Below are 17,638 nucleotides of genomic sequence, written 5' to 3'. Positions count from 1 at the left end.
GGAGTCAAAGAGTGTGTGTGTTCTGAAACTGAGTTGTGTGTCGAAAATTTCATTTGGATGTGTTTTTGTGTGTCTATATATTTCGTATTGTTCTAGTGTGTTTAGTTTTCTGGATTTTTGGTTGGATATGTAGAATTTCTATGTCTATGTTTATGTCTCTGTAGGTGTGGTTAGAATTTATGATTTTTTCTGCATAAGTTATGTGGAAGTGTTTTGTAGTTTTGTTATGACTGTGATGTGTTCTTTGTAATGTGTTTGAAATGATCTGCCTGTCTGTCCTATGTAGAAGTTGTTGCAGGTGTTGCATTTGAATTTGTATACGTCTGTGTGATTGTATTTGTTTGTTTCTGTTGTTTGTGTGTTGAGACGGTTTTGTAGAGTATTATTTGTTCTGTATGCAATGCTGTAATTTAATTTCTTGAATGAGGTTGCAATCTTGTGTAGGCCTATGTTTTTGTTTTCGTATGTTAGTATGATGTAGTTTTGTATTCGTATGTGTTTTTGTGATTATGTTTTATCTTTCTTATTATGTCCGATGAGGCCGAGGATTCGCCTTACGGTTGGGAAGATTACAAACGTAGAGGAGATGAGTTAAACTACCTGCGTGCACTTGGTTTCACTACAGCCGGACGATTTCCTTTTTGGGACCAATTGTCCGGCACAAGCTGTCGTGGGACATATTTGTTTGTGGTACGAACTGTCGTTGGGACGATTTCCTTTTTTGGGACCAATTGTCGCGGAACTAATTGCACGGCACATTTAGTAAATAATTACGGTAAATATTTCTAGATTATTCCGTGGAAAGTATTGAATACCTAAATGAATGTGTGTGTGTGTGTGTGTGTGTGTGTGTGTGTGTGTGTGTGTGTGTGTGTGTGTGTGTGTGTGTGTGAAATTGAGGTAATGGAGTGACTAGTGATCAGCCCAGATCTCAATCCTATTGAACACTTGTGGGATCTTCTGGATAGGAAAGTCAGAAACCAACATCAAGCTCCACAAACCCTGCAGAAATTTGGAGATGCTCTATAGGAGAAATGGGAGAATATCCCCCAAGAGGAAATACAGAATCTCATAGGAAGTATGCTACGAAGGTGCCAAGCTGTCATCGAATGTCTTGGAGACCATGCACGATACTAGACTTTTATGACGAGTGTTTAAGTTTGATAATTAAGGACAAGATTCAATTTCTTGTAGAGTGCAATGTTTTAAAAAGTTGCTTGTTGACATTATTCATTTGCTTTATTGACATGGAGGTAAATGTGACCATAAATAATATACTTTATTAATAGTTATAATGTTAACATATAGCTATGTAACTACCTACCAATAACTTACATTTTGAAACGCTACAAGTATCGCGCTGCGAACGATAGCACGTGCCGTTGTCAATACAGCAAAGAAACGTCAAAAACAATCTGGAAGGAAATTACTGGTTACATAATCTTAGAAAGAGAAAGCATAATGCTTTTGTATCTCTCTGTCTCCCTTTTTCCTCAACAACCCTTTGTGACAAACATTATTTGGAAGCTAGTAGCTCACATCACCCGCGTGTTCAAATTCATTCCGAGCCAAAACGTTGTATAAACACTAGATAATAAAATATAGGGAATAAACGAATAATAATTACCTTATCTGTATACAAATAAAAAAAAATTTCCTCTAAAACTAAGATGAGTGCAATGCTTCCACCACATCCATGGACGCTACGCCCCTGATACCAACATATGCCAGCGTTATTATTGTTCTTTGTATTAATTTTTACAGTTTTGTTTGGAAATTGTTAATTTACAAGGCACAACACAATTTATTTTACGTATTACAGAAAAAGTATGTTATTATTGAACATTTCTTCTGAAACCATATAATCATATGGTGTAGACTATATATTGTATAATCGATATGTAGTATTGTTATTCTGTGTTTTTTTTTCTTTTTTTTCTTTTTTTTTTTTTGCAAATTTAGCTATGAAATCAGATGTATCAATAACAAATAATAGGCTTATGATAATGGAGGTAAAGGAGTTATTCAAGTAAATTAAATCTCGATTAGCTGAATTTGTCGTTAGTTAACACTACCACTGGGACCACAGCAGAGAACTGTCTTAGTTAAATACAATTAGACAAGTTGTCTTACTATACACATGACTCGTCCTGTACAATGTACTGACATGGCTCAAGGATGTTTCCGTAGTATGTTAGATGCTGTCTTTGTGTAGCTCGCTTGTGGGCCTATAATCTTGGCGTGGGTGGACGACAGTTGTGCCATAAGGCATATTTCCCTACAGACTTGTTTACTCCCGCTTGCCTCAATTTGAATATATCACAGTTGCGTTTTCGATGGATATAATCCTGTCAAAGTGAATAGAACTCGGCTTGTAGCGTCCCTCGCCGCCATAAAAATGTTTACTGAACATGGCATTCACGTATCGCACGGTTTTATTTTGTTGTCTTATAGAAGTTACTGCAGAAGTAGTGCTTAGTGGCAAATACAGACAGAACTAAACACATGATTGTGACCATAAATGTTTGCAGGTGTAGTGTGATATGAATTTAGAAGGAAACAAATTATAAATAGAATATAATTATGCATTGACATTTTTATCACCAAGCTGCACGCAACAGTTAAGGGTATAGGCGCCGACCTTAGAGAGGCAAGGCATTTTCTGCCCCCTAAAATTATAAAACCTGGGCCGTCGCCCCCATTAAAATTGACATTTTAATGAAGGGATCTTGCCACTCCAAATAATTCGAAGAGAGATTCCTCATGTTAAAAAGTAATTAATTTGTTTGAAAGAAGAACTAGGACATATGTCAAAAATTATTTCAAATAATACAGAGGATCAGCTGTTGCCGTGAACATGTCAGTCATGCAACTCACAATGCCCCCCCCCCCTTCTTTCCTTCTTCATTTGAGATCGATGAATTGTCACACAAGATGCAACAGTGACTCCACTTCTTTGTCCATGATCATATTTTTTCAGTTTAGTTGAAATCTATCAACAATTGCGATCGAAGTGTAGCGATTATAAATATTACCAAGTGGAAATAATAATACGGAATTAACAGCTCCAAGTGTAGTCCTACTCGACTGTTTTTTTTTTTTTTGCCTTATGCCAGTTATCAAATTATTGTTAATGTTCAACATTTTTATAAACAATTAAAATATTTGTTACGAAATTTAAAAGTAACCATTACCAATATTCAGTTTCAATTAACTTATCTTTTTTATGATGATCGTTGTCGCGGATGATCAGTGATTGCTATGTTAACTATTGACAATGGATTGAAAAAAGCTGAAATTTGTTTTTTTCCGAAATTAAAAATTTAAGGTTCGCAAAAGTTTCATAATAGTGCCAGTGTTTCGCACAAAATATTTTGACCTCCTAGGAGCATTTTTAACCTAGCCGCAAAGGGGTTCTTTTTCATTATCTTATTTCTTTTCTAACACAAGCATGTTTGCAGGTCTTCGCTTGATACAGGCTACTGTGACTTGTTGCTATTGACAGATAAAAGAAAAGAATATTATTTTTAAGTTCTAAGAGATGACAGGAATCCAAAATAAGGCGCACAAATATGTTACAGGTGGCATGTAGCTGCTAACAAATTCCATCCACCCACTTACAGTACGTATTATTTTTTTATTGTTTGAGTAGGCTTATTCTATTTTTATCTTCATTTTGCTCTCCGTGAAAAATAATCTGCCTTCTTCTCATAGGACTGGATTTGCTCTTTTGTATTTAGAGTGGACCTGATAAAAGCATCTCTCTTTTCCACCACAAACTGTAGCTAGAACATCCCGAACTATCTTCACCAGTCTTTCAACGAATTGTGTATGGCATGGAAAATAAGGATTTTCTTCATAAAATTCTAGAACATACACCATAAGTATTCTGCAAATTTTCAGTACCGGCACTTAAATAGCGGAGATTCTGGTATAATGAATTTCATAAGAAAGGAAAGACAAAATATGAGTTCTCACTGCTCACTCAGTCCTCAAATTTATTAAACATTACTATATACTCAGTTTTTTCCTTACATGTATTATTATTTTATTATATTTGTATTTTGTATTTATCTGTATTTATTTATCTATATTAATTGTATTAATCTAGCCAGCTTTTCTTCGTTAAATAAGCTGAACAACTGCACTTCATTTAATTCTTCCTTACCCGTCTTATGTTACAAGATATGTTTTCCACGTCTGTCGCTGGGGGGTGTTTCAGCAGAACTTGGCCTTTTATTCTGAATAACATGTCTAACAAATTTCTGGTATTTATCCAATGTACTGAGAAAGCAAGTCTTTGCTTACAGGTATCCTCTGACCATTTATCTCAAAACCGTAATCGTGGGTAACATTATTTTTATACCGTTTTCTTTTCTAGGTCTGATGCTTTTTACTTTTTTACTGGTGACAGTTTGCAATAAATGAAAACCTTTTATCATGAGCACAAAGTATTCAAAAATGTATTTTTTTTAATAATTATCGTTTTTCAGAAAACCACAATGCATTATTTTAAATGGTTTCATGTTTCTAGTATGTACTTCCTTTTCACTAACATTAACGTTTGATTGCTCAGTATTTGAAAGAAGTGTTCATTCTATGTGCAATGCTTTTGCCCAAGGACATTGCGAAGAACTGGATTCAGTATTGCCACTGCTCGTAAGAGAAATCCTAACTTTATCTTTCGAAGGAAATATGTCCACTACAGTTTGGGGGAACGTTTTCAAAATGTGCTCTTGGGAGACTTCAGTAATAGCTGGTTTTTCTGTTGTTTTAAATATTATTTCCTCTATACTCCTTTTACTTTCTGATCCTGGAGTACTATAAGTTTTGTCTCGATCGCTCTCATTATTGTAATCCATAAGATCTGACAATAAAGATCTTGGGTTGTTTTGTGATATTTTATCAGATGCTTTTCCCCAATATATTTTCTGGCAATTTTCCCTAGTTCGACTAGCGGCGACGATAGTAACCAATTATCATCACAGCATTCACCTATAATAAATTTAATTTTCGTAGGCATTCAGTGCATTCATTAGACCTATCCTTCATGTGCGCACTGTTATTATTATTGTTGTGAGAATGAAATTCGAAGAAAATTTTATTGTAGTAAAAAGAAATAAGCCATACAGAATCAGTTGTATGTAGTAAATCTTCTTCTTATTCTTATTCTTCTTCTTCTGCCCTTCAAGTATTAGCCCATATGGCCTGTTACGATTTCACAGTCGAATTTTCAATCCAGCGCTTCTTTGGACGACCGAGAGAATTATTGTGAGATTTGAAAGCAGTTATGAAATTACTGTCCAACGGATTGCCGTCCCGAAAGGGTAGAATTGGTGGGGTTCCCACCTATACAGCATTTCCTCTGTATATGATGTTGTGGTTATACCGCCAATACCCGGTCCCCAGAGCCTCATCTGTAAAAGCAGGTTGCACCACGGGCAGGTTGAGGATGGGATTTGGATAGGAGAGGTTATAGAATGCACTTCACTATCCCTTGCAACCCTGTATGTAGTAAATAAATATAAATAATCAAACTCATGATTTTAATTTGATTCAATAGCGCTAGGCAATATATCTAATTTATACTAAAAATATAAATACCTACAGAAAATACTCCTATTAAAAACATTTACCTACCTTTGCCACTGTCAGCTTGCTTGTATACTAGAATAACCATTTTCTTTGTACGAGAAAACGTCTTACAAATCTTACAACACTTTCAATAACTCGTTAATGCTATTCTTTCATATTTTTTAATGTAACAAGAGTGGAAGTATAAAGCTCACAAACTTTCTTATTAATATAGTGTTGGCACCTGTTAGTATAAGTACAGGGGCTTAAATATCTTGAGTGATCAACATAACATTTCTCCAGTACATCATATAGTGATGATATTAAGGGCATGTGTAGACATAGGCCTAAACCGTTAATACCGAAAAATTATTAGAAAATAAGACTTAAGGCAAATTGATCATTTCACTTTATTGTGAGTTGTTTTCCACCAAGACACAAGTTCGTAATATCAAATGAGAAATGACTTCTTTTTTCCTTTTTAATAGCTTATAAGGAATTAAAAATTGAAAAAAGACATTGATTACGTCCCATTGAGCATGCACCGAAGGATTATGAAAATAAAAAATAAATAACAATTTTACTTTATACGCTAATCTTTAGACCAACTGGGGGCCGATAAAAAATATAATTACAAACCTGTTTTTTTCCTGCATATATTGGAGACTTTAAGGCAACTTTCGTATACCCTTACGTTTTGAATTTGGAGTTTTTTTATACATCCTAATGGATAACTTCTTAATAAAGAAAACTGTCGAAAATAAAACTGCAATGAACAAGAACGGAATGATAAATTGAGTTGTAGTAGTGGCAGTGAAACTAATACCGTAGCTCATGTTCACCATCACTGCAAGGGTGAACAAAGCAGTGAAAGGGAAAAGGTAGTTCATAAGGGCTGTAGGTTTCAACCATCTTGGGTTAAGCAGTTAGCATGAGTATTTTATGAGAAATCAGACGATGTTATTTTCTGTAAAATATGTAAGGAATTTTTTTAGAAACAGCAATTAAAGATTTTCGGACTATTGTAGAGTCCTATACTCACTCCCCCAATATTTCAAGAAGTCGGCGCCTATGTTTGAGATGCAGATTATATACTGTGTGGAAGCCACTGTTCTTGGTTCGAGTTCTTCGTCGTTGATTCTTGTTGGTTGTTATATAAACTACAACGTATATACGTGTAAATAAATATATATAAATGAAATTTAAATAGTTAAATAGTGGGTGAGCAATTACTTACAGGCCTGTAACAGGACAGGAAGAATAAGAAGAGCTATGAACAGCTGGTATGTACTCGTGAAAAGGATATCAGACAAGTGTCGCAGCAGAAGCTGTCGGATTCTAAGTGATCCCCTCAATGAGACATCTCACCAACGGCTCAATGTTATTTTGTCTGTGAAGGACAGGGAACGAGATGATGACGTAATACTACGAAGAGGCATAAGATTAGTCGAAGGAAATCTACTTTAGCGCCGTCTTTGTTCGGAAAATACCGGACTTAGTGGGATTTGGTTACAGATTCATTCAATTATGACTACACCCATCTTGTAAACATTTCATTTGAATGAAGCCACTTTCCATTACGAAGGATTTAGAGAAGTATTATCAACTCACAACCCCTTATTAAACGTGCAGAATGCCAGTGTAGCAGACTGGTTGGCAATGGGTTCTTAAATAACAATAACACGCTGACACTTCAATGACGGCAAGCAAGAGGGTCAGACGTAATCCGCAACCAACGCTCTGCGCAAGTAGTTTACTTTTAAGCCAATTCTCTCCATTGTTATCAGTCGACGTTGGCTTTTGTTCAGTAGTAATCCAGTTGCTGCTTTCGACGCCGGAGACCAGGGCTTAAATTCTGGCAAGTTCAAATAGGATTTGTGACGTACAAAAGAACACTGGCGCCGTCATCTCTATCGGTACTTCAGAATAAATGGTTGTATACTCTCACAAATATAAAGGTAATAGTAGGCCTACTGGACGTCAGTAGAACAGTAAAGTGGATAATTACTAATTGGACATGATTTCCTCAGAATCTTTATAATTATGTACTGTTTTACTAATATAGAATTGACCTATGCGAATAGCGATTGCAATAATAATAATAATAATAATAATAATAATAATAATAATAATAATAATAATAATAATAATAATAATAAAAACAACTCAGTTTTCGCCCATTCTCACTCAATTTGAGATTATAAAAAAATACTATAATTCTTCTGGTTTATGTTGGTAAAGGCAGTTAGAAGGAGTAAGTTTCTATCACCAACGACCTGCTTCCATCCCTACTGAAACACAATTCAAAACCCTCATTAAGGCTTAGGATTTTCTGGAAGAACTAAATGTTGTCACAATATATTCTTCCTAGCAGTCAGTTGCTGGTTATAAGTGATGGTGTTCACATTGAGAGTTATTTTAGTTCCTGACTTTAAATAGATTCTAAGCATATGAATCCCAAAGTGTGTAATATATTGTAGCCTACGTACATTTTAATTGAATATATGTAGGTTATGTTTGTGGATTTTCAAGCCAGTGTTGGAAAAAAGAAAAAATAGCAAAGCTTCACAGTCAGATGGCATGAACTGCTTCTCCACTACTACATGCAGCGGCCACAAATCAGAGGTTTATCCTCTCTCACAAACACCCTAATATATTTGTCGAAAGGTTACGGCAAAAATGCGTTCTTTTTCTAAATAAGCTGTGCCAATATAAACTAACGGGACTTAAGACGGATAAATTTCAGAACACGGTTACCTTCCTTTCCCTCTTCCTCCAAAATTTCAATCTTGTGCATACAAAATAAATTAGGCTACTGACACTGTGAAGTGCCTTTTCGTAAGCATGATGATGCGCATTCGACAAATACAAACAAATCTGCTCTCTTTAGTATTTTAAGATAATTGTTGTCAGTGTGGTAACAGTATAGGCCTACTGAAATTTTCCTACTAAGATAGCGGTCATGAGCACACTGAACTCTCGGGCTAGTGTCTCTTGCCCGCAGATCTCTTACAGCACTAGCGTGCATCGGTGGCTGCTGGCGAGTATGCTGTCTCCCTATCCCTTCTGCACGACGGAGTATATTTTGTTGCAGTCCTTGCACTCTACCCACGTCAGCGCGTGTTGACGACTACGACTACTGCACTAAGACATTCACAAGTACTAGGTGACAATTTTGTATGTTGAACGTAAACAGCGGCACTGTGATCTTATGTTGTTACTCTGTGGGAAAGAGAAAAACGTAGTCTATGACTATAATAAGAGAGAGATCGTACTGTACAGGTGACGTAACAGCGGCGCGCTGTGTATTAGTACAAGCAACTGCCGTTCTTCAAACAGAATGATCTGGTAATAACAGGCTTCTTGGTGATGCCATCAACATGACGCAAGACAATAGAATATACAAAAACAAAAGATAGGATATGAAAATAAATTTCCATTTCCATGTCAGAAATGGAACCCTAATCCCTTGGGATCTACTACTACTACTACTACTACTACTACCACAACCACGACTACTATACTACACTAATAATAATAATAATAATAATAATAATAATAATAATAATAATAATAATAATAATAATAATAATAATAATAATAATAGGACACACATCCAGTCTTTATGGTGGGAGAGATTAAAATCCGGTTAATGAATGAATGAATAAAATCACGTATTTAGCCTATATAGGCAATTCAAACTCATAGCATTATTATTATTATTATTATTATTATTATTATTATTATTATTATTATTATTATTATTGTGACTCGCGGTAGCGTCGCGGTCAAGAAGTAACGCTGCAAGCCGAAAGGTCGCGGGTTCGATTCCCGATGGAGTAATGGATTTTTCCATTGATAATCCATCCAGCCGCTCTATGGGTCTGAGATCTACTCAGTCTCTAACAGAAATGAGAACCAGGTACATTTCCTTGGAAGTAAAGACGCCAGGCACCTAGAACTGAAATCCCTACTGCCATTAAATGCCGATTGTCTGTAAAAGTGGGGGTCTGAACCTGTCGCTACCCTCTGGGCGATTTGGCTTGGCATGGAGTTGACTGTACCTTATTATTATTATTATTATTATATTATTATTATTATTATTATTATTATTATTATTAATGGTTGGTATAATTATATTATTACTACTATAATAGTATTATTATTATTATTATTATTATTATTATTATTATTATTATTACTATTATTATTGTTGTTGTTGTTATTGAGAGATTGTGCTTTTCAAGGGGTAGTTTCTACAGAACAAATAGAACAAATGCCTTTTGTTTATACGTTTATTTATAGAATATTAACAACTTCAACATGAAACATTTAAAATAAATACAAATGTATGAAAGCATAGCAAAACAACATAGTCAATAATGATGAAGACAGAAATAAGACTAACAGCACGTGTACGTTGAAGATGAAGAGGTGCAGGTGAGGCGAGTTCGGAACTAATGACCATGACCATGACCATGATGCGCGCCGGAGTGGTCGTTGCCGTTGCTGTTGATGACGTGGGCATGGAAGCCGTCCTTGTCGGAGACGTACTTGACGGTCCTCACGTTGCCGCCGGGCTCCTTCAGGGAGTACTCGCCCACGACCTTGTGGCCGTCGCGGGACTCCTTCTGGCCATGGGAGTCTCCGGTATGGTGGTCAGTAACGCCGTACGAGTAGTCGTACTTGGGATGAGCCTGCGACGAGAACACAACGTCTGTAGTGCTGGTTCAGTCAATCATATGATAGAGGAAGGAAAAACTACTAAAAGGCTCGCGATTGCACTTTCTTACAAGCGGATTTGAGGCAATGGAAAAAAAATCAATGTGAGCTCCAAGCCTGAAAGGCCACTTGTTTCACTTCGTTTGTCGCTCTTCCATTGAAGGAAGCTAGAAATTTTGAAGAGAAAGTAAACAATGGGCGTAACCTGATAGGTAAGACATAAGAGGGAGAGATGTTTCGAAATTTGGCTCAGAAGCAGAGCAGAATCGAATACAGTACAATGCCGAAGCGGAGCGAGGGCCGAGAAGAATAGACCTACATCGCTTTTTTCGCTAGTGAAGAGAACAGAACCTTTGAACTGAGTATATGGAGTTTGAATAATCTCACTCAGAATTCCCAAGGCTGCACGCAAATGGGACGGCACCGATCAGTAAACGCATTATTATGAAATTTTCTGAAACTCATGTTGGGGAAAATATGTACTTTCGTGGCCCATCCTTTAGGCCTCATACTGACATTTGTCTTAGCAGCTTAAGAAAACCACGGAAAATCGCAGTCAGAATGCGTTGTCTCAATTAGAAGACTAGCCTGGTTACTCGACAACTTTAACAAAATATGACATGGTAGATACTTAAGACATAATATGATAATGACTTTTTTTTTAACCAAGGGTGAATTTGATACTAGGTCTGAATCTGGCTTAGAAAGAGGCTGGGATGGAACATGCTTGCTATCCTCAATATAAATAATTCAGTCGCCGACAGTAACATCCGTCGTACTGGCGACATCCGAGTCTAGCTCCGTCACCAATCCCGGATTGGTAGATGAAGAATAAGGACCTGTCCACACCTGTGGAGTAACGGCTAGCGCGCCTGGCCGCGAAACCAGGTGGCCTGGGTTCGAATCCCGGTCGGGACAAGTTACCTGGTTTTTTCCGGGGTTTTCCCTCAACCCAATTTGAGTAAATGCTGGGTACCTTTCGGTGCTGGACCCCGGACTCATTTCACCGTCATTATCACCTTCACCTCATTCAGACGCTAAATAACCTGAGATGTTGATAAAGCGTCGTAAAATAACCTACTTAAAAAAGATAAGAACCTTGGTGTCTGATTAATGGCCCGAAGTAGAGTCAGTATTACGCTTTATACGAAGCAGTTTCAAGATTTCGAGATTTTCACAGAAATACAAATTTTTAGTATCCTTGATACCGAAAAAGTATATTTTGACATTCGTTTTGCCTATTTCTCTGTCTGAGTACGGCGACTTCTCCTAGCTTTAGGTTGGATTTTGTTTATATTCAAAATATGATACTTTATATTAAAAATATTCTATAGGCCTAGTTGTCATATTTTGTAACCAAAAACATACAATGATTTCGGTGCCTCTACGAGTCATCTATAATCAACAACCACTTCCATCTACCAATCTTTGGACAAACCGCAAGGAGTACCCTGCATGGAGGGCGATGGATTTGACGGTGGTGCCATATTTTTCGAAAAGGAGATAACGAAAGGGTAATTGTGGAGAATGTTGGCAGAATGAAGGGGGAAAACGGGAGAACCCAGACAGAAACTATCACAATATTGACTTAGTTCACACAAATACAATTCCATCATTGCCCGAGTTCTGAACCCGGGCTTGTGGCCGTCGTAATTCAGCTGTCTGCCAACTGAGAGATATTCTAGAAGGCATCAGACACATCCCCTGTAATACTCTAAACTAATCTTTAAACTTACAACAGAGTCAGTATTCTGCAAGATCTGTCAAGTAGGAATATGGTCATGTTAGAGTATACTTACCACGTAGTCCACGGCATGTCCGTGTCCGTGTCCGTGTCCATGACCATGGCCGTGGGCAACTTGGACAGGATGAGCGGGACCAACTACTGGGCCATGGAAGTGTGCGAAAGAGTGTGCGTGGCCATGTCCATGGTGGCCATCAGCAATAACGCACTGCCACACGCAGGCGATAATAGCAATAATCACGACAACCTAAAATAATAAGGAAGTGAAGGGTGCAATACTAATCACACATACTTTCTAATTATGAAATTATGCGGTAATATTAGATAAGTAGTTATTTACATAGACCTAAATAGTTTGAGAGGTAGGTTGTAAATAATTCTAGTAATTGAATATCTTATACATTTAAAAAGTTTCTAGCGAGTGTCACACAGCCGCGTTGTAAAAATGTAGAGAAGAATACGGGTCCTGTCATGATAGGCCTACATAGGCCTACAGAAGTGCGCTACGAATACGAAATCTGCCTGTGTAAAAATGACAGGTATGAATGTATCATTTCTTTACTATTATTTCAAAGATACGGAAGAAATCGAGAATAAAAGATTTGAAAACTATTTCGAGCAAATAGTCATTTTGTGTTCTATTGCTCGATGGTTTAAAATAAAATGTCAGTTCTTTTGTACTAGAGCATCAAGTATCTTATTTCCTGATAAAATTGCCTTAAACATACAAGACCAAAATTATTTTATAGGTAAAGTATACGTGTATGTATGTATATATAATATAGAGGCCTAAAGCTTATATGGGTCCTGAGATGGTACTTACTTAAATATATTACAATAATGAAAATTGACAAGTATCTCAAACTAAGAAGGTACCATTTCTTTAGCATTATTGCTCTAGTAACCTACGTAATGAATCAAGAAGACAATAGTTGGAAGCTACATAGAAGTTCTAACAAATATCCATTTTATCTACTGCTGCTCGATAAGTTAAAATGGAGCGTCAGTTCTTTTGCACAAGAAATTCAGGCAACTTATTCGCAAAAAAAAAATAAATAAATAGATAAATAAATAAATAAATAAATAAATAAATAAATAAATAAATAAATAAATAAATAAATAAAGAATTAATTTCAATTCAACAAAAAGTTATACGTTTCAATAGTTTATGGCAGAAAAATAGCAGCAGAAATGGACGCTCAAGAGACAGACTGCTTAACAAAGTTAATTATTTGATAGATACAATGATCATTGACTAAGTTTTTAAAAAAGAGGAGATCCTCCACTACTATTGAAACAAGTCATCATAAGCGATAATAAATTGAGTTGTGGCATAGTACATACGGTAATGAGTAGTGACATAGATCATGGAATAAAGTAGTAAAACCGAGAAATAGTTTTACAACAATTTCATATGTAAAAACATATATACTTTTTTGGAATATGTGGCCTATATTACTCTCTTTCATCATCATTTGCTATGTAAAGAAGAAACCGAAAAAAAAATACAGAACAGATTTCGAGTAAATTGGTTTATGTTGTTTTATTTGAGACTTTGGACTTCAGACATGAGATACAGTCTATGGTTGTGCACCTATGAGCAGAGATGTTTTCAACCAGACTGTTTGAAGGCTATTGTAATACATTGAAACACATCGTGCTAATAATCTTAAATATAGGCTAATTTGTTTTAGCTATCTTCGGTTCAGTATTTCCTATAAGTTATTAAAAATGACATCTTCAATAAATTGAATTTACCGGTAAGTTATATATGCTGTGCAATAAAAAGATACTTGAATGTCGGACGAGAAATTAAATTGAGATTTTATAAACTAATGGCTGTTCCAATATTAGAAATTTGTGTGACTCTAAATTCTTAACTGTGACAAAAGAAAAAGAAGAAGAAAAAAGATGATAAAAGCAGCTGAATTGAGATTTATAAGAAGCAGTCGCTGGATAGGTTCGCTTCGCTTAAAAAAAAAAACGAATATATCAGAAGTTAATTACATATTTTGAAATTAAATTGATACACTAGAGCAATATAGAAATGGATGACGGAACATGTTTAAAGATTTCCGATAACCATATACCTAAGCTATTTCTCTTTTCTTGCTCTTTCAGATGATAAAAGCTAGTAATTAGCTTCGAAAAATTGTATGTCTGTGCATCTGATATGGTGCAAAATCCCAAATATTTCTACCGCATTGAAACCATGAGATCTTTAAATCATTCCTAGCTATTCACACAGAGTAGAATTTCTATAATGATATGATAATCATTGTGCAAGACCATCGCTTAAGACGAAGTCTCACAACAATTCGTAAAGATAAAAAAATACAAATTTTCAATTTTCTTCAGGGGATCGAACTCAGAGTAGCTTAATTTGTAGCCGCTTATGCTACCATCTAAATATAGTGGAAGACGCTGATAAATTTGTTGTTATAACTTGTGATTAATGTTAAATTGAGTGGTTGTTTTACCTTCAGATGTGCCATGGTAAGCAGATAGCAGCTAATCCCTTTTGCGATTGTCACTGTATATCAAATGATATCCTGTGGAGGACTGTTGATCTTTCCGAGTTTGCAGGTTCATTTTATACACAAATTAAGCGAGTGTATTACCTAATTGAGTTCAGTGCACACATTGCTTTTAGAAACTGCCTTCCTGACGGTAAATATCTGTGACGTCATGAGAGGGAAAAGTATCAAGAACCTTGTGGTACGAACGATGCAGAGACGTATGCAAGAATTTCACTCCTGCCACTTATGATTCGTTTAGTAGATTACAACATAAATTCTGCATCGTCATTCCATCGTATAAGCAGCTTGGTTTTCGTAATAGGAGTATTTTATTCACATATCCTCATAGTTGCTACAAAAGAAATGCCAGACGGAAAACAATGTCTGTTTTTTTATTTCAGCAGCTATAAACGTATGCTTTGTTCGCTTGTCGGTCTACAGGCAGCGTAGTTAGTGTTGCGTGAAGAATACAATTACACCTCCAGAATACGGCAATTCCGTACTAAACGGTCGCGTTGTGGTCAGTCTGAGCAGTTGATTGCCCCTCTATCTGAATTCATTCACATCACAACCGATAGACAAAAACGCATTCCTTCCAACATCAGCTTTCTACAGTTTCGTATCGGCAGTTTCGCTATTACAGTAAGAGCGACAACGCGAAAGTTTAGTGGCGGGACTATAGTCTAATTGTAGCGGCTTAAAAACTGGATAGGAACTTAGAAGAATTTTGAAAAAAGAGATTTGGAAAGGTAAGTGCGATTAAATTTTTTTTTATTGTTCACCACCACCACCACCACCACCACCACCACCACCACCACCACCACGATCACTAGAATTCTCATCACCGCAATAACTACCACCATTAATACCATAATTATTCCTATTAACTTCATCACTACCAATATGACTAGTACCTTAATCCCCATGGTAGTTCAATTTGTAAAGTGCTGGATTACCCATCTAGAAAGGGATTGAATTTTTGGCGGACAAACCCAAATTTTCGAGAATTTTGACGTAAAACTAGGTAAGAGTGTGTTACTTAGAAATTGTCCGTCACATCAAAATGCAACCACTCTTGTTCTTCTTATCTTCCTTGTGTTTTTTCCTTGTTCTCCTTGACGTCCCTCATTCTCTTTGTATTCCCTTGTTCTCCTTGTCTTCCTCTTGTTCTCCTTGCATTCCCCTTGTTCTCCTTGTATTCCCCTTGTTCTCCTTGCATTACCCCTTTTCTCCTTGCTTTACCCTTTTTCTCCTTACCTTATCCTTTTTCTCCTTGCCTTATCCTTTTTCTCCTTGTCTTCCCCTTTTTCTCCTTGTTTTCCCTTTTTTCTTCTTGTCTTCCCTTTTTTTTCCTTGTCTTACCCTAATTCTCCTCGTCTCCCCTTTGTTCTCCTTGTCTTCCCCTTGTACTCCTTGTACTTCTTTTGTTCTCTTTGTATTCCCCTTGTTCTCCTTATTTTCCTAGTTTCACTCCCTTTCTCCTTGTATACTCCTTCACTCCTTGTATTCCCATTGTAATTCTTGTATTCCACTTTCTCTTGTTGTCTTTGTATTCTCCTAGCTCTCCTTGTTTTTCCTTGTCGTTCCCTTGTTTTCTTTGTCTTCCCCATGTTCTCTTTGTATTACCCTTCTCACTGTATCCCCTTATTCTCCTTTATTCCCCTTGTACTTCTTTTCTGCCACTTGAGATCTCCTATTTCCCTTGATCTCCTTGTATTTACCTTGATCACCTTGTATTTCTATTATACTCCTTAACTTCCCTTTGTTCTCCGAGTGTTGTTTGTCAACAACCCATTCTACGTAAAAATATCCAGCATAGGAAAACATGCCCCTGTCGACAGTTGATCGCACTCTCACACTCTGTCGGAACTTTTGCTTGAGGTTCTCCTGCCTTTCGCTCTTCATTTCACCAATATCCTCCACAATTTCCTTTTCATTTCATAAAAAGGGCATCTACCTATGTTTATTATGAGTCGGACTGACCTTCCACTGTGACTAGTGCTCCTCGTGGTTTCTCCATAGATTTGTAATTGGCAGTGATAGTGGGTTTCAGACTATTAAGAGATCTGCAGATAGAAACAATAGTCCCTGGTCTCCTGCGTGGGACGATCGGGAGATCTCTGAGTATAGTTGTTGGCTGGAGAGGAATGCGTGTTGCTGCGTCATATTCCCTATTTTACCATTTTCTTAGACTTACATTCTTTAACATTTGCTTTGTCTTCAGACATTCTCCTATAAAATGGTTTTGTAATTATTTTTTCCCCTTCGCTTTAAATAATTCAGGAGTATTATAAATTTGTCAATTTACACGTACTCATTGTGCAGTTTTTTTATACTTTATTTGTTAACGATTTATCAATTTTTATGTAGTACGCACCGGGTAAGTAGTTTTGGAGATACCTCCAATCTATATCAGGGATTTGAAGACGTGCATTTCGGTGAATCGACTTTTTACAGCGTCATAATACTTTCTCTTTTTTAGTAGGAAAATAGCCGAATTTATATTATTCTACATAGGGGAAGGTTGCCTATATCGTACCACTTTTCAGTTTTTCTTTAGTTATTTCTAAATGGGAAGGAATTTTTACTGTTAAACATTGAGACAGGACCTTGGGACACAAAATATATTTTTTTCAGTATTTTTAAATAATTATCAATTGTTTCAAAATACATTATTTAAAACTCTGCAAGTGGTACGATTTGTGCGCCTTGTTTCCTAAATCGTACCTAGAGGTTGCTTAAATCGTACCCATTTGTAAAATTCACAATTTTCAAAATAAGAACTACATAAAAGTAACTTATTTCATTATATTATTGTCATTTACTATGACATTTTTTAAATACAAATGAGAAACAAAGATGTTTTAAGATACAAGGATTTTTGTAATATATAAATCTTAAATAGGCTATTGTCAATATCTAATAAAACGAAAACACGAGGGTCACTCAAGATTAAGTCATATTTAATAGCTGTATTCCTCCCGTTGACGGATCCATTTGCAGGACGATCCAGACCTCTCTTCATTTTGCCCATCAAATATCGCTTGAAAATCGATTTTGTACTTACGGCAACAGTCAT

The 17,638-nt window shown here is 36.2% G+C and overlaps 1 protein-coding gene across 1 annotated transcript; it reads right to left on the bottom strand.

The window, feature by feature from the left end:
* Positions 1-9,855: 9,855 nt before the first annotated feature.
* On the bottom strand, positions 9,856-14,597 carry LOC138710065 (cuticle protein 18.6-like). The gene is made up of 3 exons (XM_069840708.1): positions 14,521-14,597; positions 12,096-12,287; positions 9,856-10,271 (listed from the first exon to the last, which is right to left on the bottom strand). Exons 1-3 carry the CDS (start codon positions 14,533-14,535, stop codon positions 10,032-10,034), a joined length of 447 nt encoding a protein of 148 aa, XP_069696809.1. The 5' UTR covers positions 14,536-14,597; the 3' UTR covers positions 9,856-10,031.
* Positions 14,598-17,638: the final 3,041 nt, after the last annotated feature.

This window comes from Periplaneta americana, chromosome 12 (assembly GCF_040183065.1).
Source record: "Periplaneta americana isolate PAMFEO1 chromosome 12, P.americana_PAMFEO1_priV1, whole genome shotgun sequence".
Taxonomy (NCBI): domain Eukaryota; kingdom Metazoa; phylum Arthropoda; class Insecta; order Blattodea; family Blattidae; genus Periplaneta; species Periplaneta americana.
The sequence above is the reverse complement of the archived record's forward strand: the minus strand, read 5'-3'. Positions and strand labels throughout refer to the sequence as shown.